We start from the raw sequence: 21,158 nt of genomic DNA on the forward strand, positions 1-21,158 counted from the left end.
AAAATTAAAGAAGAGTAAAGACCCATACAACTCAAATTAACTTCCTCTTAATTTCCCCCCCGCAACAAATCAAATGATTTTCTATGATCGAATAATTGGATTCTATCATTCGAATCAAATAATTCGTTTATATCATTCGAATAAAATAATCGAATAATTTTCCATAATCGAATGATTTTCCATAATCGAATGATTTTCCATAATCGAATAATTTCCATAATCGTATGACTTTCATTAATCGAATGATTTTCCTTAATTCAATGATTTTTCCATAATCGATGATTTGTCATATTCGTATGTTTATGGTGATAATTGAAGAAAATATTTCTAAATAATCGAAGTATAACATAAAGTACAATCTAAATAATCCAATGATACGAGTATAATCAAAATAATACTCGAAATAATAGAATGATTTCCTGTAATCGAAATAATAGATTATGGCCATCACTAACTACGACCATCGTTCCTTCGAATTGCATGTGTCAAGGTTTATCAGTGGCCCAATAAAAAGACCCTTTTGCATTATACGATCTAGGAACTTGATTGAAAACGATTGCTGATCCTTTTCAATCAAGATTCCATGCTTTTACTGAATCATTGAGAAGCCAATTATAGCCTTCGTATCTAAATTCAGTTTTTGTGCTACTACAATTTTTTTTCCAAAAATATCTTGCAAGCTTTTTTGGAATTCATTTTTACTGATGATCAAAACCGTTCAAAACTAAAATAAATGTCAGAGACAAAAAAAATCCTAGAAATCAATAAAAAAAGTTAATTTAGCTGATAACGAAAAAAATATATAAAAAGAATAGAGCCAAATGTAAATTGGAAATGCTCCTGTAAGAAAAGTAATCTAACATAATCATGGAATTTTGAATAATCTATTGTCAGCTTTCTTATCTAATGGAAGGATCTACCTCTATCTGTATCAGCAGAAAAAAAAAAAAAAAAATAGAAAAAGTGAAAAAAATAATCCATTTGCACGCGCAACTTCTGTTTATTCCTTAAAGCAGTAAAATCAAATACGGTTTTGTAGATTGGTTGTTTTGTTGCCATGGCAACGCACTGTCTAATTCCCGCGAAGCAGATGTTGTTTTGTGAGACGCAAAAAAAAACAGAGAAAAAAATTTTCAAATGAAAGTAAGCATGAGAAGAATGCGTTTGATTTGTTCTTCAGAACCAATTAAAGGGATTAAGAACATGCGGATGACTTGTAGGGGGAGCAGTTACTGTCGAATTAACGGAAAGGAATGCAATTTAATATTAATGCATTCATTACAACCTACAGAGAATAGGAGAGAATGAAAAAAGAATTTTTTTTAAATTTCTACTCATTTTAATATTAAAACGCTGTGAATTGAGAACATTTCGTTACTAATTTATGCAAAAAACAATTACGAAATTAAAATAAATTTCCAAGATGAAATCGCGCCACCTACGCATGCGCGCTGGGAATTTCTGTAGGTGTCGCTGTGTCGTTGTCTGAGTGTGCGCACTTGGAATTTACGAGAATAAATACGGGACTGTTCACAAATTACGTACCGCGATTTTTTAAGCGTCTATAAAATTAAAATTAATTTTGATGTTTTTGTGCCGTTATCTACGCATGCGTACTTGGAATTTATGAGGATACGGGGCTGTACACAAATTGCGATGAGATTTTAATTTTTTTAACTCTCGACTATTTGCTTGCTAAACATTTTTCATGTTAATTATTCAGTCCGAAGATATTTTTTTTAAACATTAAAGAATTTAAAACTGGTTGAAACCATTCAAAAAAAAAGTTAACTTCTCCTTAATTCTTCTTGTCATTAAATTGGATGGACTGTTGCTTTCCTTTCGTACTATTCCAATTAAAATCTCCAAGAGCCTGTTGGATTTTTTACTTCATTCTTTCGAACATATGCCAACATCTCGTTATAGGACAAGTGAGGTTGTAATCACCAGCCTTACATTTTTTTCCTTTTAATTTCTTCTCTTTAAAAAAAAGCGTTTTTTAAAGAGAAATAAATGTTTTTTTTTTTTTTTATTTACTAGCCTCATCGGCGTTTGTGGGTTGTATAGTGTTTTTATAACGCGCTACAACCAAAAAATTTCTTTCATATAAAAACTTAGCTAAAAATAAATAGGTGAGTATTTTTAATCCCTTGAGGTTCCCCTCTACATCTGCAGGAAATTCTTTAGCTACGTATTAAAAATAAAACGAAATTTTACAAACTATTCATTACCATTTTGAAAGGAAAGCATCCATTATTGGGGTCAAAGATTACATCGCTAGCTACTGCAGCAAAGACAAGAAAAAGAAAGAAAGAAGGAGGAAATATTGATGTCCTCAGTCCAAACTTGACTTTACTGCCATTATTTCAGCTGATATTTCTGTAAAATCATCCGTTTACTGTCGCTATAACACGCGTCTACACCCAAACATCGATTTACAGTGCGGACAAGAGTTATCACCTCCCCTTCGGTGCTTACCATGATAGAGAAGAACACACGAGAGGTCAGAGGTCACAGATTTCGTACGCACTGACACGTAAAACTTGGCAGTAATGAATCTAAGTGAAGCACTTGCGCATTAAAAAGACCAAACATTTGGAAGGATTTCCAATTAAGAAGGGCAATTTATCTCTGAGAAAATAAAACCGTGAGGGTTTACAACCAGCTGACATATTCCAATTAAAACTTTTCCTTAAAATATGAATGCGCAGTTCTAAATAAAAACAGGAATTTTTAAGATTTTTCAACATAATCTCTTGAAATTGCTCCACTAATTACAAAAACATCGAGACGTAGCTCCATCTTACAAGTGCATCTTTTGACACTAATTGAGAAAATTAGAATTGTTTTAGCTTTAAGATAAACCATCGACTGCACTTTATATATTTAAATATGAAAAATGGCATTTACAGACTCATTTTAGAATGTTCCCGGTTAAAAGTTACACTAATTGGATTTAAATGATGTTTTCTGCTTATTTGGCTTTCGTTTTAATTACGTTTTGTATTTTTGTTTTATTTTTTGGTTGTTTGTAAAGCACGTAAATTGATATCGCGGCTATTAAAGAATCCCCCTCACACAAAAAAAAAAGAAAAAAAAAGTATTCTGGATGACATAGAGTTTTAATTTGCAGTGAAACATGGATAAAATCGATTTTAATTTCAATAAAGATGCACTTCACGTTTTTAAATATGTAATGAAGCTCACGTTCTGAGTTTTGATAAATTGCAGTTTTCATGCTTTAATTCATGCGCGTTACCAAAAATAATAAGCTTTCATCAGCAGATCATGTTTTTATTAATACTCTCACGCGCAGCGTGCAAATATTTTCGTTTGCCATTGTGTGTGAAATTTACATCGTTTAATGGACATGCGCTGTGTACATTTATGATTTAGTTCATGCGCGCTACTAAAAATGATAAGCTTTCATCAGCAGATCATGTTTTTTTATTGTTAATACTCTCACGCGCAGCATGCGGTTGTGTGTGAAATTTACTTCGTTTTATGGACATGCGCTGTGCATGTTTATGTTGTTAAGAGACTTTTCATTTTAACACGTGCGGTGAATGATTTATGAAATGAACATTTAGAAATGAGTTTTAACAAAATTAGTTTGACAACAGAAAGGCGCCCTCGGTGATTAAAAATGAAACTAAAAAGGAAACATGAGATATCTAAGAAGATATATGAGTCTTTGGAGCCAAAAAAACAGCTGTTTAAGCGAAAGAAATGTTAATTCAAAAATGCTTCATTACTAAATCAGCATTTCTAGCATACTCAAGTGGATGTTCCTCTCGGAGGTGCTCTTTCTGGCCTCCTGTTTACTGTTGTAATCTTGTTTCGTTCGCTATAAATTGTTGTAAAAATTAGGTTTTCACAATTGGCGGGATATTTGATCTGGTTCTAACTTTACATGATCGTCTAAAAAAATTATTGTTTAACAACTCAGCTAATACTCTGGATGGGTTGAAGGTTTTAAATTCGGATTTTAATTTTACTTTAATATTTAAAAATTTTAATTTCATTTATTAAATAAATTTATAATACCTGAAATGAATTAAGCATTGATACTGATTGATAAATATTGATATTTATTAAAAATTGAGCAAAAAATTAACTGTTTTCTATTTCTGTTCTGTATATTTTATTTCTGTAAAATATACAGAAATAATATTCTTTCCTATCGGCTGAAAATAAAATTATGATATATGAATTAATGACAGAATTTGGAAATATTTTAACTGGTGCTAATTAATACGGGATGTTAGTTCATTCCATAGGAAAATTTGCTGTTTTACAATTTAAAAATTTAATTTCATCTACCAATGGCTGCTCGAATCGAACAAATTCATCACTACCAATGTTTGGACAGAGAATTGTAACTGGACACAACTTGCTACCTCATGAGGGACCAGTAAGTTGTGAAACAGTGCCCTCGTGGGTAACTTGGTAGAATTGCCGTCATACACACACCTTGTGGAAAAGACCCGAGTTCACAGTCCTGTCGATGATGGGAGAAATAATTTTATGGACCTTTTAAAGAACATGGCTGAGTTAGCTGGTCTCAGGCGGGGGTAGCATGGTTTTCTCCAGGGAACTCGGGTTTTTCCTCCAGAAAACAGCAAATCGACTACAGAACACAAGAAATTTACAGATAATACACATAGAGCAATACGGCCTTAGTTGCTGATGCTCCTAAAACCCTACATGTGAAACAAACAGTCAATAACATTCTCATCTTTTAAATAAATGGCACATTAACTTTCTTTGGAAGTAGTCCATACAAAGGCTTCTTGTGAAGCCTTTATAAAAAAAAAGATTAAACTGTAAGCATAAAAACATTGCGTTAAAATGTATTTATACGCCAGCGCGATCACACAGATCAGAGTTTTACGAGTAATTTCATAAGAATGTTATCGTTAATCATATTTTGTGGTCAAATGGATTTTAAAGGCATTTGTAGGGATGAAGCGTTAGTTTTTTATCACTGTACAAAGAACTGCAACTAACTTCCAACACCTTGTATTATAGACGTATACATTGAGTGATTATTGAATTATGTCCACCTACCTAATACCGTGTTGGGTCACTGTTCGCACTGATATCAGCCACCTTACACCTAGGCATTGACTCCACCAGATGTCTGAATACGCCTGTTGGGATCTGCAGCTGCCTGCAAAGCTTTCCACAGTCGGAATAGCTGACAGTTGCACGTGTCCATAAGTCTCACTCCGTTCAAGAACATCCCACTGGTGTTCAGTTGGATTGAGGTCAGGCAAATCTGAAGGCCAATTAAGATTGGTGATATCTTGCACTGTTCTTCGAAGCACTTGTGCATAGTGCGAGCCCGATGACAAGGCGCATTATCGTTTTCGAAGATCCTGTTTTTGCCCAAGAAAAAATGCGACATAGCAAGGTGCACATGGTCTCCTAAAAGCTGCCGGTAGACCTCACCAGTGAAACGTTGGTCCATACACATCAGATATCCTAGTTTCTTCCTAGCAAAACATGCTCCATATTAAGCAACCGCCACCACCACCTGTCTGGACAGTGGGAACCATGCACGATGTGGCCCTGGACTCGTCTTTCTTGCACTACACACGAAGGCATCCGCGCTGTGGTGTCAACAACCAGCGTGTTGTTGATACTACAGCATTATTAGCGGTGAGGAGGGGATCTCTTGAGTTGTCTACTGTGGAGCCCATACTTCTGAGCATGCGGTGCATCGTCATTTGGGAAATTGTTTTTGAATTCTCCATATTATATTGCGATGTCAACTGTCGCAAAATGACCTGCCCTTGAGCCCATACAACGCGCTGCATCCATCGCTTGCGATGAACATCCACCTTGCGTAATTCTTTACAGTTCTGTCGGAGGGAGGTGGTTTTACCGATTCGACACCATTCTTTGTAGACCTTTACCACAGTGAGCCGTGAGCAACCAACAAGACGAGTTTCCGATATGACAGCACTCATAATCATGCCCTTTCACAACTCCATGATGTCTTTACTACGTCCCATAACTGCTGGTTTATTACTTTGACTTGGACGACCAGATGTAAATTACCACTGCCCTATCATAGAAAGCTGCTTGGTTTTTCATCCTGCGAGCTATGCGGCATAGTCCATTATGGATTGGCTGGTCGTAATTCAGTGATCACTGAGTGTAATATACGATGAAATGATTATCGCAATATTAATTGCAAGGGATTTTCGAAAATGGAGACTGAATTCTGCATTTACCTTCAATGCCTTGTGTGTTTTGTCACTCATAGAAAGAAACACTGAGGCCCTAGAAATATAGTTTTTTTATTCAACTAACAGACTCATTTTTCCTTAATATTTTGTGGGAAGGCTGATCAAAGATAGCAGAGAGCAAATCATCTATATATAAAAAAATGAATCCATAAGCTGGTAGACGCAAAAGAAATTTTTGTAATCTTTGTTTCAAAGCTAAGCTGATATTCCCATGTTTTCAATACTTTGCCAGCTAATGACCAGACTGTAGTAGCCGATAACAAAATTAGCCTCCGGTCGATTTCGGAGAGTCTCGTCAGGCAGACTATAAATTTTCATCCCGAACTTCACACAGTCCCACGTAGATATTAACACAATATACAAAACAGAATTTAACATGGAACACAACGATTTGGATCATCAGCTGGCAGAGAGAAGAAATCAGGGCATCAGCTTGGCTTTGAAATTTGGCGTTAAAGATTTATTAGTTTGGAAATTCTAGTTTATTTTAGATAATTCAAAAGACTTACGGTTTTTCATCAAATTGCTGGTCGTGCATGAAGTTAACTCACCTTGGTAACTTTCAAGATTAATAAAAACACCAGAAATGAGTTTTTATGGAAAATATACTAACATTTCAAAATTATTTCCTTATTTTTAAATAAATAATAGTTATATTCGTGGACTTGCTATGCAGTTCGATATATTTATATACAAGTATAGATATATATACCTGTCTGACGAGACGCCAAGAGCCGAAATTGATCGTAGGCCATCTTAAACTATGTTAGTATGAGGGGTGGTTATGACGAGAGATATTTAAGATTTAAGATCTATTTTAAAAGGAATTAAATTGATTTTCTTTAAGATATTCATAATTTACATATTGGCTATTTGCTTACGATATTTATTAATTTTTACTCTAAGTTCATTTTAAATGGCTACGCTAGCATCTAAATTAAGTTTGAAAAGTAACTTTTTCACATGCGCACTTCTCCAACTGGAAAGTTGAATTCGATTATAATACAGTCTTCAATGAGAATTCTTTAAAGTTTAAAGGGAAGAAAAGCTTTTTGGAGGGAGGAAATTGAAATGCATTCATCCTTAGAAGCCTTAGTAATGAGAGCTACGTGAGGATTAATAAATATTTGCGAAGGAAAAAGAAAATTGCCTTGATTGTTTTAAGTTTAAATGATTCTTTTGTCATCCCAGCTGCTAATAAAATAAAATTTCCAAAGAGGAGCAAATTATATAAAAAAAAAAACTGGGTCGTTATGAAACACGATCGATATGAATTCTGTACAGTTCTTCTGATGAGTAACCCACTGTTCACCAATGTTCTATCGAACAGACACGTACACATATACAAGTAACACTCATAGTCACTGATGACGTAGGACATCTACATGTCCATACATATCTCCATTTTGTGCCACAATCCAAATCAAAAAGCATAGCTGCAATTTTTACAGATGTCAGGAAAACACTGTCTTGATCAAGTCCACAGTTCATATTGCTATTGTCTGTTCAAGAAAGCGATTTTACTTTTTTTTGTGGTTAACGAACGCCGGAAAACAATAGGGAGGTTGGGGATTTGGATGTTACTGGGATTACTAAATGTCCGAGACATCATCTCTTTCGTATCTGTAATAGCTGACACCATCATCTTTGAGGGGTTCAAGCATCAATTCACCATGCTCCTGTCAAGAAAAAGTTTCCTTGGAACTGTCTGTGTTAAAGCCGGTTAAGGGCATAAAAGGTAGACCATTTTCCGGTTGGCGATCATCATCTTTCTTCAGAGGCTTCGTAGACCCTCCACACATAATGGCAAATCTGAACTCTCGACACAAGGATGTGCACAGAGGTTCCTAAAATAATAAAAGAAATATATAAATTGAATGTATTTAATTCGACCAGAACCCAAAATGAACTGAACAGCACAGAACAACATTGAACCCTTCATTGAACAGCACAGAACAACATACCCTCTCTCCACTAGGTATCTTTCTTGACTTCCAGATGAACTCGAAGATGACAATAAAGCAAGCCATGGTCACCCCACAGAAGAGCACCAGGAAAACTCCACCAACGTTTGCTAATCCCAATTCACTGGCGGAACTGGACATGGATGTTTCTTCTTTGGCACACTTGCCAACGCCTTTTTGTTTCCACCAACGTTCTTTTAGAATATGTAGAACTCCCCCTTCTTGCAACTTTAAAATCGCACTTGAGAGATGTCCTCGATATGGGGACCCTAAATAAGAAGAATGTTAGGCAATGAAGATCGTTATAGTTGTTGCTAGGGAAACTGTTGCCTGACAACATCACGGAGCTTGCCAAGCAACTGTTTACCATTGCCAAAAACACATTCACTCTCTCTCTCTCTCTCTGTTGAAATCATACCTTGTGGAGTTGCTATTCCATAGCCTTTTGAATCCAGCATCCCACCAACTTGTGTCAGTTCGCAGTTTCTCTCTACGATGTATTCTATGGTGGTAGATTCCATGAGGAAAGCATAGTTGCCTTTCTTCACCCGTTCCACTCCTTTGGCATTAGTGTCTGTAAATACACTAGGTCTCGTGGACTCCATAAATGACCACATACGTTTGTATGTTGGAAATTCTGATTCCTGCATAAAAACAAAATCATTGAAAAACATCCTTTCTAGCATTGTACCTCACAGTAACAGATACGTATTCTGCAATCTCATTTGTCCCCTTTTGTGAGGCTATTTTCTATGAAATATCAAGATTTTTCGGTCGAAAATGAACATATTAATTCTTTTAATTAATTAAAAGTAACCTAACAACCCCTACTAGATAAATTGGCTGGAAGTTCATTAATTAAAATTAGTAAATCGCGAGTAGTATGACCATAATGAATTCCTTTCGGAATACATTGTTTCCATTTCCAGAGAAAATCTCTTCATTCTTGAAAATTCCCCAACAAATATATAATTGGCCCCGACCAATAATCAAAATTATTATTTATAGAGTAAAATGATGTTAATTCCACATGATTTCTGGCATGCGCAAAAGTTAAATCATTGTAGTGGACAACAGGGATTTGTGGGCAGCATGAATGAGGTGCAAATGAGGTAGCAGAACTAACGCAAGCAACTAATGGGAATTTTTTTGCAATTATTTTAAAATTGCAATGCGCAATTGACCAAATTTAATATTGCTTTCAACTGCCATCTATTGTTAATAACTGTAAACATGCTGAAAACGTAAAAGAAATTGATCCAATGCGCCCTCTTTCGTTAATGGCTGAAATTAAGGAACATGATTTCGACTTTCTGGCTGAAATTGATGTTTATCTTTTTATATCTTCACTCACTCTGAAAAATGATTCTGTAGATCCAGATTCCACGCAGCCATAGGGGATTCGAGTCTGTTTTGCGAGATCTTCGGCCCCTTCAATAGGTGATGCTAAACGTTCTACAGTCAAGAAAGCAGCTAAGTTGGCTGTGTATGATGAAACCATAATGAGAGTAAAAAACCACCACATTCCTGCAATCATTCGGGTAGAAATGGCTCTAGAAATATATCCAAAATGTATTAGACGAAAATTATTAAAAGCGTGGAATGAAAAAATAGAACAGAACACGATTTTAAAATTCTCAAGCAAAGCTTTAAATCTATATAATTAAACAATTTTAATTATTTAAATTTAAAAGCGAATATATTAATAAATGTATTAAATAATTTTAATATTGAATAATACTTGTACTAATATACAATTTAAACAAATTAATTTAATTTGTTTTAATTTTTAAAATTAATTTTTTAATTGTAATTTAATTTAATTTTTAAAACTATTTTTAATTTTAAAAATTAATTAAAGTATTAATTTTTAAAATTAAGACCCATAAACGTTTCTAAATTAAAATAAAATTCATTTCGTAATTTCACTTTATAAATTTCATTAAAATTATTTGCTTTTTATTTAATTAAATAATTTATCTTTATTTAATTAAATAATTTATTTTTATTTAATTAACTTATTTATTTTAATTTAATTAATTTGTTTATTTTTATTTAATTAATGCTTTTATTTAATTTATTTATCTTTAATTAATTAATTAATTTGTTTATTTTTATTTAATTAATGCTTTTATTTAATTAATTAATTTTATTTATTTGTTTATTTTTATTTAATTAATGCTTTTATTTATTTAATTAATTTTATTTATTTGTTTATTTATTTTTATTTAATTAATTGATTTATTTTATTTAATTAATGCTGTTATTTAATTTATTTATTTTTATGATTTCATTCATTTATTTTTTCACCTAATTCATTTTTTTAATAATTATAAATTTCACAAACTGAACTCAATTTCATAATTAAAATTTAAACTATCAATGTAAACACGATTTAATTTATCTAAGTAAACACGATTTCTTTACCTTGGTGTAATGTCACAGCCTTGACACATGAGGCATCCAATGGTGAACCACAAAGTATTCAAAAGGGTGAATTGGTTTTCTAGCTCCTCTGGTTCCGTATCGCAAGGGTGAGGATTCACCCACTCGTACGGACTAAAGCGGGCTACGATAAACAGAAAGAGACTCACCCCAAGGAAGGCTGTGGCCATATACAACCACACTTCTACTGAGAGTGGAGACAGGAAGGAAAAAAGTTTTGGCACTTTTTTGGTAGGTTTCTTGAATAATATGGCAATCCCCAAATTCATGAATGGCATTGTGAAGTCGACAGCCTCTTCCCTTTCGTATGTGATCGTGAGATCCGCTATGACAATATCAGCTTTCTGAAAACAGACGCAGAACAGAATCAGGACATTGGTTGTGGTAAAATTACTCATCTATTTCAATTTACGCACAAAAAATATTATCATACAGGCAAACCGAAAATAGATGGAATTTATATATTTTATTTACTTCGTTACTTTCAGGGAATTTAATAACTTAATTAATCTAAATGATTTCCTTAAATTTCAGCAACTCTCTACAATACAGATATACGTGCCAAAATTATTCGCGATTGATAAATACTGTCAAATGGAAGGCGAGTCGCCAATTTCACAGGAATTGGTTGCCATAGTAACAGGTTACTATAGTAAATGGCATTCTGGAAGTTATGATGTCTGAAGAAAATTTAAAACTCAGTTCCCAATGTCTTAGGAACTGGTTCCCATAGTAACTAGTTGCTAAATGAAATTTATAACTCATTTGCCAATTTCATAGCAACTAGTTACCATAGTAACAAGTTGTTGAATTAAATTTATAACTCAGTTGCCAATTTCATAGCAACTGGTTTCCATAGTAACAAGTTGTTGAATGAAATTTATAACTCATTTGCCAATTTCATAGCAACTGGTTACCACAGTAACAAGTTGTTGAATGAAATTTATAACTCAGTTGCCAATTTCATAGCAACTGGTTTCTACAGAAACAAGTGAATTGAAATTTAAAAGTGAGTTGGCAATTTCTTTGCAAATAGTTTCCATAGTAACACATAGTTGCTGAATGAAATTTAAAACTGACAAAAAAACTAATAATTACAATTTAAATAAAAATAATAAACCTACCAGTTATAAAATTAAATTTAAATTAATTATTCAAGGGTATGGTAATTTTATGAATTATTTTAGCTTTTATATATCCTTTTAGTCTCTTAACTTATTTTCCATCTTAATTTTAATTAACAAACCGGTGTTTTGCCGTTCGTAATTACTTTTCCGGCGTACATGAGCGCCATCTGTTGCATCCTATGAAATTGCTTAATTACTCGACAGTTAATTATATAAGCATCGCTGCATGACATTAGTGAAGTCATTTCGAGACTTCCAAACGCTAACTTCGTAAGTCCACACATCATTAGCGCAGTGCGCAGAGAGGATCGTCTGCAGTTTTAGCTGACAACGACATTTCATAGGATTCAACCCACAACAGTAGCTGATTGGCGTGAAGTGCAACTACAAGTTTCTTAACACACCCAGCAGACCATAGAAATTTCACACGTCATTTAACGAGAATGACATCACACGCCCGTCATCCGGGCCTGTTCCCATTATTGCCGCCTCTTGATAATCAAATGATAAACGAAGCAATGAACAGGAAAGCGCCTGACAGGTCTGTTTATGTGCATTTTCCGGGCTTTATTTCAGAAAGACACTTACAAAGAAGTTCTCATAATAACTGGATTACTGTACACAACAATGCATGATAGATTGGGCATCAAAACGAATATAAGAGGAAAAATAAAAATGCGATACTTACGCCATCTATCAACTCACGGATCATTCCGTTCCACTCGCCCATATCATTTCTCCTGCCATAGCTGTTGTCGTCGACTTCTTTAATCTTATATTTGAAGCCCCATATTTTAGAGATCTCTTCCATCAGATCCACACAGTAACCTTCGTATTCGCCTGGGACGTATTTGTTCTTTCGTATCATGTATGGCTTATTCTGTAAGAGGTTTAGAAGATCTGCACTTTAGTGTACTTGAGCAAAAGCTTCAGTTGTCCAATAAAATTATACATATTGGCTGTTATTCGCTGTAAATTCCACTTTAAATTAACAACAAATGTAAATTTTTTTTTAAAAAAATTGAAAATATTAGAAAAAGTATTAAAATCATTAGGCTTCGAAAGGACACGAAATTTATTTTTCAAATATAAAAAAACAACAAAAAATGACAATTTTTCATAGTTCGATTCGAATCTTATTGCAGGATATAATAAACAAGCAAAGCACTATTCCAACATGGCTCAAGTATTTACAACTTTATATCCCAAAATGAAGCCAACTGCAATCATCCATTTCACGTATGCTGGCTAAATGAAGGTGTTTACAAATATTATTAAAAGACAATAAAAATTCATTAGTGTCTTAATAAATATTCATGAAGTGTAATTTGATAATTATTGCCAACGAGCATGTCAGAATATGTATCATCAGTTTAAATTTATGCTGTCTCATGGTAATGTCGCTTAATACTGTGAAGATTTCCCTTTCGCTCATTTTTTTTTTTGTCAAATACAGTCCTGCCTAAGTCCTAATAGCAAATTGTTTCGTTCACAGCACGCAAATAGAATTCTAAACCTCAACAAATGCTCTCTCACGCTGTAAATATTAACTAACAGCAGAAACTGAAACTTGTAGTTTCGAAAATGGATACAATTATAAAAGAAAATTGAAACACCTCACATCTGCCATCTATTATTTCTAGGAAAAGAAAGTTTAGCTTACTGGTCGTAAGCTAAATTTACTGTATTGTTAAAATATGTTATCTAGCGTAAATTGATATGTGCACAGCACATAAAGGGGAGATGATTAAATTTCAGCTCTTTGATATATTCGGATAATAGAGATTCGGATAATCGAAGTGCTACTGTATTATTAATATGGGAAGTTGTCCTCACCGGAAATATTTTCTATAGAGAATTTTCGTTAAAACGGGATTCATTGTACTGCCATTTTAACATTTCATATCATGTGACAAACTCTTATCCATTGAAAAATAAAGTTTCAAATATTTCAATCTGAATTAACGTCAAGATCCAACAACTCACTTATATCGTATAAATACACGAATGAAATCGAATAGATCTAGGAGTTGGATGATAGAAATCGGTGAAAAGCGTACAACCCACCAAGGAACACAAAAAAACCGATATGAATCCTCAAGGGAAGACAGATGTGAAATCTCAGAGTGACAGGATAAGCGTGAAGACAAAAATGTTGGGGACTGCAAATAACCTTTTCATCCTTTTTTCGATTACCGCAGAAGATATCTGCACAGCTGAAAAGGAACTATTTTCTCTGTAGGTCAGTAGAGATAAAACGTGCGATAGCTGATCTATGCAATAAGGTTGCATGATTATTTATACCAAGGAAGTCTTCACTCGTACAGTGTCCTCATACCGGGCCTCAGAGTTTGAAAGGCCCATACATTTTATTAAAATCATTATTTACGCATTCCATTTAAACAGACGTTGAAATGACTAAAATGTTCATGAAAGGCGCTATTTATTTGTAGTGTATAAGCGAGGTAGCTCGTTGTGATTTTATTACAAAAGATTTATTAAGCTTTTATGGGTAAAATTAGTTTTCCTAGTATAGGTAGATAAAGGTTGCTTACTATTTGCAAGTTTCTCATTAATTTCTTTAATAAAAATCCATTTTTAAACATTAGTGTGCGAATACTTTTTAGAGGGCAGTGTATATACTTCTCAGATTTCGTTGTATGCTGTTGGAACATCGCTTGATATATTAATATATGTCCAGACATGTTTATAATTTATTATGTTGCTTCAATCGTCCGTGCTCAGCGCTCAAGTCACTGATTTTGATTTTAATCTTTAAAATCAGAACTTAATTTGTACTTCATAAAATACTTACCAGTATTGTTGTAATTATTAAAGTTTTATTCCTTAAACTTTGGGTATATTCTTCATATACTCGAGTCAAATTTCCAGTGAGTTGAAATCCAGTGTTAATATTCCATTCACCAGTCTTTTTATGCAAAGATAAAAGGCATATATATTTAGATATTAATTATAGATATACTGTAAAATTTACTTAATTATTACGACAAAGTATACAAAAAAGGGTAATTTTTCTTATTGAAAAAACAAAAACAAAATCCTTTCTGAGAATTTTATTTCTGTTTTGGTTAGTGTATATTTTAATTTGATAAATATTAGCTGGACTCTTTTGAAACTAATTTAAAAACCTTAACAAATTAATTTATTACGAAAATTTTTATTTATTAAGAATATTAATCTACGAATATATATCAATAAATAATTAATTTATTAATAAATATTTATTTAATTATTAAATGAAATAAATATTTATTAATTAATAATAAATTAAATATTATTATATTAAATTAAATCAATTAAATAAATATTTATTAAATAATAATAAAATAAATATCATTTAATTAAATAATTAAATATATTAAATATTAAATATATTAAATTAAATCAATTAAATATTAATTATTAAATAAATGTAATATTTATTTAATAATTTATATTCAATGGTCTTAGAAGAAGAGAATACGGCAGAGCGTTTTAATACGACAAGTAGCTTTCAGGGTGATGAACCCTGAAAGTATTAAATAAGTTGCTATTAAAACTTATTTATTTTAGTTACTGCTTCCAATGGCTCTGCTGTATTCTCTTCTTCTAAATTTATATTTATTTATACATTAAATTATATTTATTTAAATATATATTAATTAATATAAATATAAATTAATATATATTAATTTATTCCATCAAAATATCAAATTTAAAAAAATTAAATTAATAATAATTGAAAAAAGTATTTAAAATATTAGGCTTGGAAAAGACACGAAATTTATTTTTCAAGTATAAGACAACAAAAAATATAATTTATTTATATTTTAAATAAATTTACATTTAATTAAAAATATATAATTATATATTAATAATTATTATATATTTTTTAAATTTATATTAGTAATAATCGACAGTAAAGTAGAAATTACCTCTTTTAAGCCAACATGGGTTAAATCTAAAACTTTTAATTTAAAATCTGTCCGGAATCCATCATCATCAAATTTGATGTCCCCCGTCAATCCTTTCACAGTTATCTGAAAAAACAATTGCCAAGTGAAGAAAATAAAGAATAAAATGAATTAATGAAATAAAAGCAGTAAAAATCCCTTCTATAATAGTAACACTCAAACATATTCGAATACTCATACTTACATCCCTTAAGTGACTAATAATCGATATCCCATAAGGCCATGGTGTTTCAGTATCACACGATAAAGATCGGATCCTTATTCTCTGGTTCTGATCTATCGTACTCAGGGTTGTTGCAAATACACGTACAGCATCGTACATCAACGCCACTTCAGTCTGGAGAGAAATCATAAACTCATGATGAAGTTTAGAAACAGCTGAATACAGAATTTTTTTTTTATTTATATAAAAAAATTAAATTTTTTATAATAGCATATAAAATATGAATTCATTTAAAATAGCAGAGATCTAGTTAAAAAGCAAGCTGAAAACATTCCACACTAAGCAACTATGACGTCACATCCTGTTCAATCCAAGAATATGTACATTTCGTAACCTGGCAACAACGTTGCCAAGCTACGAAACTTCGTCAGTTTCGTAACCTGGTAACATTGTTGCCAGGTTACTAAATTCATTGGTTGTATTTGCAGTGATTTCAAATTTTAATGAATTTTTTGAAAAAAATTCATTAAAATTTGAATTTTTTTTCGACAAATTTAATAAAATTAGAATGATTTTTTTTTAAATTCATTAAAATTTTGTAAATTTATCACACTGAACGCAAAATTATGAAACGTGAAAATAATTTAAAGGCCAGCTGAGTAAAACACGAGTATGTTCATGTTCAAGTTGGTTGATATCATTCAAAAGCAAGCTACTCTAAACTGCAGCAAATGAAACTTTAAAATGAAGCAGCCAAAAAAGCCAAATAATTCACCGGAAGAATTATTCTTTCATATTTCCTATTATTTTTATTCTACTGTTCTCTACGGGTGCTAAACTACGCCACCTACCGTTATATTCTATCCACCAAGGAAGCATGGAAGGAAAGACATTTATAAGTTGGAAGTATTAAACGAATTCGAATTTAGAATATCGACAGCTTTTCCCCTTATTAGAATTTTTTTTTCATTATTATTTAATTATTATAATTCATTTATAATAATTAGTTAATTCATTATTATAATTTGATCAATCAAATTTAACTGTTTCTGGTAAATTAAAAGTTCACTTTGAAGTCGGAAAATTACCTTTGAAAATTGTGAATCCGGATCAGTTTTTCTGCCAAAAGTCACAGGTTGGGATTTCCAATCGAGAATCATATCTTGGAATTCAGGTGTCTCCTCATCTATAAGTCTGAATCCTGAGATGTTAGTCCCAGCATATTGGAAATCTTCAAGATTTACTGTATGTAGATCCTATTAAAAAAGTTTATTTTTTAACAAAATATTAAATTGAAAATTTTATTTAAAAAACCCTTAATGTTTAAACTCTAAATGACAAACTGTACCTGAAAAAGGTTGAGAAGTTCTTCCCGAAACGTTGTGCAAAGATTCCCTATAAACTTGTAGCTTTAACTTAATATTTGGTGCCAATTCTTTTTAGATTTTACCAACCTTCCTCAAACAGTGTGAATAAGAAATCCGAGAAGATAAATGAAACTCAGCCAACTCTAAACGAGCCGTAGTAGGGAAAGTTGGAACAATTTTCAAAAGTGACAAAAGATGCCACTCACTATTCAAATGAACTGAGGGGAGGTAAACCACCAAAGAGATTTATGGTGGATGAAAGTGCGATGCGGGTTAATATTTTCCAATTGCAAATAATAAAAGCAAATCATGTTTTAAACATCAAAACTTAAAGAAGTGGTTCCAATGACAAATGGTCTTTATAGAGAACGCAATTTGTCACTCTCCAGTCTCTTTTCGAGACATGGACCGGCTTTCAGAAAACGGTGATTTATGATAATATTATACAAAGGGGGATATATTGAAAGTTCAAAACAATAACAGTAAATCCTATCTGGAACTAAAAAGTTTCACTTGGAAAATTGGTCTCATCCAGTTTCACAGTGGTAACTGTGGTAGTTACAATCTTTTCCGAAAACGCACAAACAAAATAGGGCAAGAGAAAGGAGAAAATGTGAAGGAGAGAATTCTAGAAAAAAATAGCAGGGGCCTTAAATTTTTAGAAAATTCGACAATGAGAAAGAATTTGAGAAGAGTGCGAGCTAGAGAGAGAGAGAAAGAAACTTATATTCTTTGCTATTTGAGGCAGAACAACTAAAAGAGAGAAAGAGAGGGACTAAATATTCTTTGCTATTTGAGGCAAAATAACTACAAGAGAGAGAGAGAGAGAGAGAGAGAGAAACATATTCTTTGCTACTGGAGGCAGACTAAAACACAGAGAAAGAGCGAGTAACATATTCTTTTCTATTCGAGGAAGAATAACTAAGAGAGAGAGAAAAGTTTATATTCTTTGCTTTTTGAGGCAGAATAACTAAGAGAGAGAGAGTAACTTATATTCTTTGCTATTTGAGGCAGAATAACTAAAAGAGAGAGCAAGCAAAAGAGAGACAGAGACAGTAACTTATATTCTTTGCTATTTGAGGCAGAATAACTAAAAGAGAGAGAGAGCGAGCGAGCGAGAGAGAGAGTAACTTATATTCTTTGCTATTTGAGGTAGAATAACTAAAAGAGAGAGCGAGCGAAAGAGAGACAGAAAGAGTAACATATTCTTTGCGATTTGAGGCAGAATAACCAAAGGAGAGAGCGAGAGAGAGAGAGAGTAACTTATATACTTTGCTATTTGAGGTAGAATAACTAAAAGAGAGAGCGAGAGAGAGTAACTTATATTCTTTGCTATTTGAGGCAGAATAACTAAGAGAGAGAGAAAGTTATATTCTTTGCTATTTGAGGCAGAATAACTAAATGAGAGAGCGAGAGAGAGTAACTTATATACTTTGCTATTTGAGGCAGAATAACTAAAAGAGAGAGCGAGAGAGAGAGAGAGAGAGAGAGAGAGAGTAAGTTATATTCTTTGCTATTTGAGGCAGAATAACTAAAAGAGAGAGCGAGAGAGAGAGTAACTTATATACTTTGCTATTTGAGGTAGAATAACTAAATGAGAGAGCGAGAGAGAGTAACTTATATACTTTGCTATTTGAGGCAGAATAACTAAAAGAGAGAGCGAGAGAGAGAGAGAGAGAGAGAGAGTAAGTTATATTCTTTGCTATTTGAGGCAGAATAACTAAAAGAGAGAGCGAGAGAGAGTAACTTATATACTTTGCTATTTGAGGTAGAATAACTAAATGAGAGAGCGAGAGAGAGTAACTTATATACTTTGCTATTTGAGGCAGAATAACTAAAAGAGAGGAGAGAGAGCGAGAGAGAGAGAGAGTAATTTATATGCTTTGCTATTTGAGGCAGAATAACTAAAGTTTATGTATTGATCTACAGCCTTTGCGGTAGCACAGTGGTTATAATCACCATCTTTCTTCACGGGACGGTAAAAGACCTGGATTCGAATTCCATCAATCAAAAGAAGGAATTCTGGTGGGCTTTTTTTTTTTTTCACAAAAACGAACCTAATGGCCTTAGTTGCTTTGGCGCTTAAAGCACATCCAAGGTAATCTACGTATTTTAGGGCAAGAGGGAGCACCGTAAGCAGAGCATATGGGCGCCAGAAATTCAAATTTTATTATATTAGTATTTTATAAAAATATCTGAAGGGCGCCAAATTCATTTCTGTCTAGAGGTGCCAAAAACCCTAGCGCCGCGCCTGACTTATTTTATCTACGAACTGTGTGTATACATACGATGTCTGGTTTCGGGATGAAATACATGACAGTATGAGGATAAAAGACTGAAACCTTTGACCGACACCGACTAACTTGGTCACTGTGTGAAAAGTAGATAAAACTACACTAGGCCTCTTCCAAACGGTGTAAAAGGAGTGATCGTAACCACTGTGCTACCCAAAACTAGAGAGGGAATTCAAGGCTTTTTATTATGAGTGATGATGAACTTACCAAGGTTGTAATGACGTAGTTGTGATATTCTGACATCATGTCCACTTGCTGAGCCTAAGGATTCAAAGAAATACGTTTTAATGAATACTCAACTTTATAATAGATGCAATGATTCACTACGCATGCACAATCTTTGCTATCAAATTAATATCAACAAACATTGAGATGCTCGTGGTCTCCTAATTACCATACGTGCGGATTCATTAAGCTTATTCCTGATAGTTTAGCAAGAAATCCTTCGATGGTTGTGTGCTGCCATGGCGTTGTTGAAGCCATCAAAGCAGTTGGGTGAAGCGTTGATTGCGTGCAAATTGTTAGCCGCACCGGCTCAACTTCTTAGAGAATCATTAATCATGTTTGGTGTGCGGGGATTTAAGGAACACATCCCGGATGTAAGACATTTTGCGAACAGCCAGAGCACGCCGGCCCTCAGTCGATGTTTGTGCGAGCATTAAAATTGTGGGCAGCGACTTGACTGTTGAATGATCAATGAGATTGGGCGGTGATAACACAAACTTAGTAAGGAGAAAGGATAAAGGTGGAGAAGATGAGGCGCGGGAAAAATCCATCGGATAAGAAAGAGGAGGAATAATCTAAGAGATGATATTCCACCGGGTAGTGACTCATTTACATACTTCCAGCTAATAGGATTTGATTCCCTAAGCTACAAACTGGTCCAAACTACTTACGTGTTTTAAGACAGTGTGAACATGCTCAGTGGCGACATCTAGTACAAAATTCTTAATCCCTCCTCTGCCAAGTTCTTTCAGCGTTTTCCGATACTCCAAAGTTGGACTGAACTGTCTCACCAGAACCCTTCTTTGCCTTATGATTGGATCCTTCAGTAGTTCTTTCAATCGAATCAAAGCTGGAAGATATAAAAATTATTTTCAATTTATGGTTTCAAAAGAAGAATTTCTTACAAATTCTTATATAAATCTTTAAGGATCCAATGCTCACCATCATTATCTTCATACAAAATGGCAAACATTTTCCAATTCCTTTGCTTCACATAATCCAGATAAGCCTTGCCCACAGCTGTTGGATCTGGATATAAATTTGCTGAGTGGTTATCTGGTCGAGCTCTGTAATCCCATCGGGTCTGAATATGAGGGACTTCCAATACCCCACAAGTAGATTGAACTGCAGCACTGCTCTCTTTGGACTGTGGACCAAATATGGCTGCCATACCTTCTCCCAGAAGATCACATACTGCAAAAGTAAAATAAATAGTCCCAAATCTTGATTATTTTCAATTAAGAGATAAATCACTTCTTGGGACCTTTGCCAGTACCTTGGTCCTAAGGAGTATTTTATTAATTAGTAATTATTTTAAAATCAATAAAAATATTAATTATGC

The 21,158-nt window shown here is 33.1% G+C and overlaps 1 protein-coding gene across 2 annotated transcripts in view; it reads right to left on the reverse strand.

Annotated features, from left to right (window-relative positions):
• Positions 1-6,292: 6,292 nt before the first annotated feature.
• The window catches only part of LOC150081246 (glutamate receptor ionotropic, kainate 2-like), a 53,097-nt gene continuing 38,231 nt past the window's right edge, over positions 6,293-21,158 (reverse strand). The window contains exons 3-15 of one of the 2 annotated variants that reach the window (XM_090379527.1): positions 20,759-21,010; positions 20,488-20,666; positions 19,799-19,852; positions 17,019-17,186; positions 15,952-16,104; positions 15,729-15,833; positions 14,609-14,722; positions 12,482-12,673; positions 10,649-11,010; positions 9,576-9,774; positions 8,640-8,865; positions 8,222-8,490; positions 6,293-8,104 (exon numbers count right to left, since the gene is read on the reverse strand). In XM_090379527.1, the coding sequence (XP_090235653.1) occupies positions 7,940-8,104; positions 8,222-8,490; positions 8,640-8,865; positions 9,576-9,774; positions 10,649-11,010; positions 12,482-12,673; positions 14,609-14,722; positions 15,729-15,833; positions 15,952-16,104; positions 17,019-17,186; positions 19,799-19,852; positions 20,488-20,666; positions 20,759-21,010 (2,438 nt within the window). In that variant the 3' untranslated portion in view covers positions 6,293-7,939. The remainder of the gene's footprint in view (positions 8,105-8,221; positions 8,491-8,639; positions 8,866-9,575; positions 9,775-10,648; positions 11,011-12,481; positions 12,674-14,608; positions 14,723-15,728; positions 15,834-15,951; positions 16,105-17,018; positions 17,187-19,798; positions 19,853-20,487; positions 20,667-20,758; positions 21,011-21,158) is intronic. The other variant, XM_090379526.1, reaches the window with a different exon arrangement.

Source organism: Mastigoproctus giganteus, chromosome 8, assembly GCF_048544385.1.
Source record: "Mastigoproctus giganteus isolate SK-2022 chromosome 8, ASM4854438v1, whole genome shotgun sequence".
NCBI lineage: Eukaryota > Metazoa > Arthropoda > Arachnida > Uropygi > Thelyphonidae > Mastigoproctus > Mastigoproctus giganteus.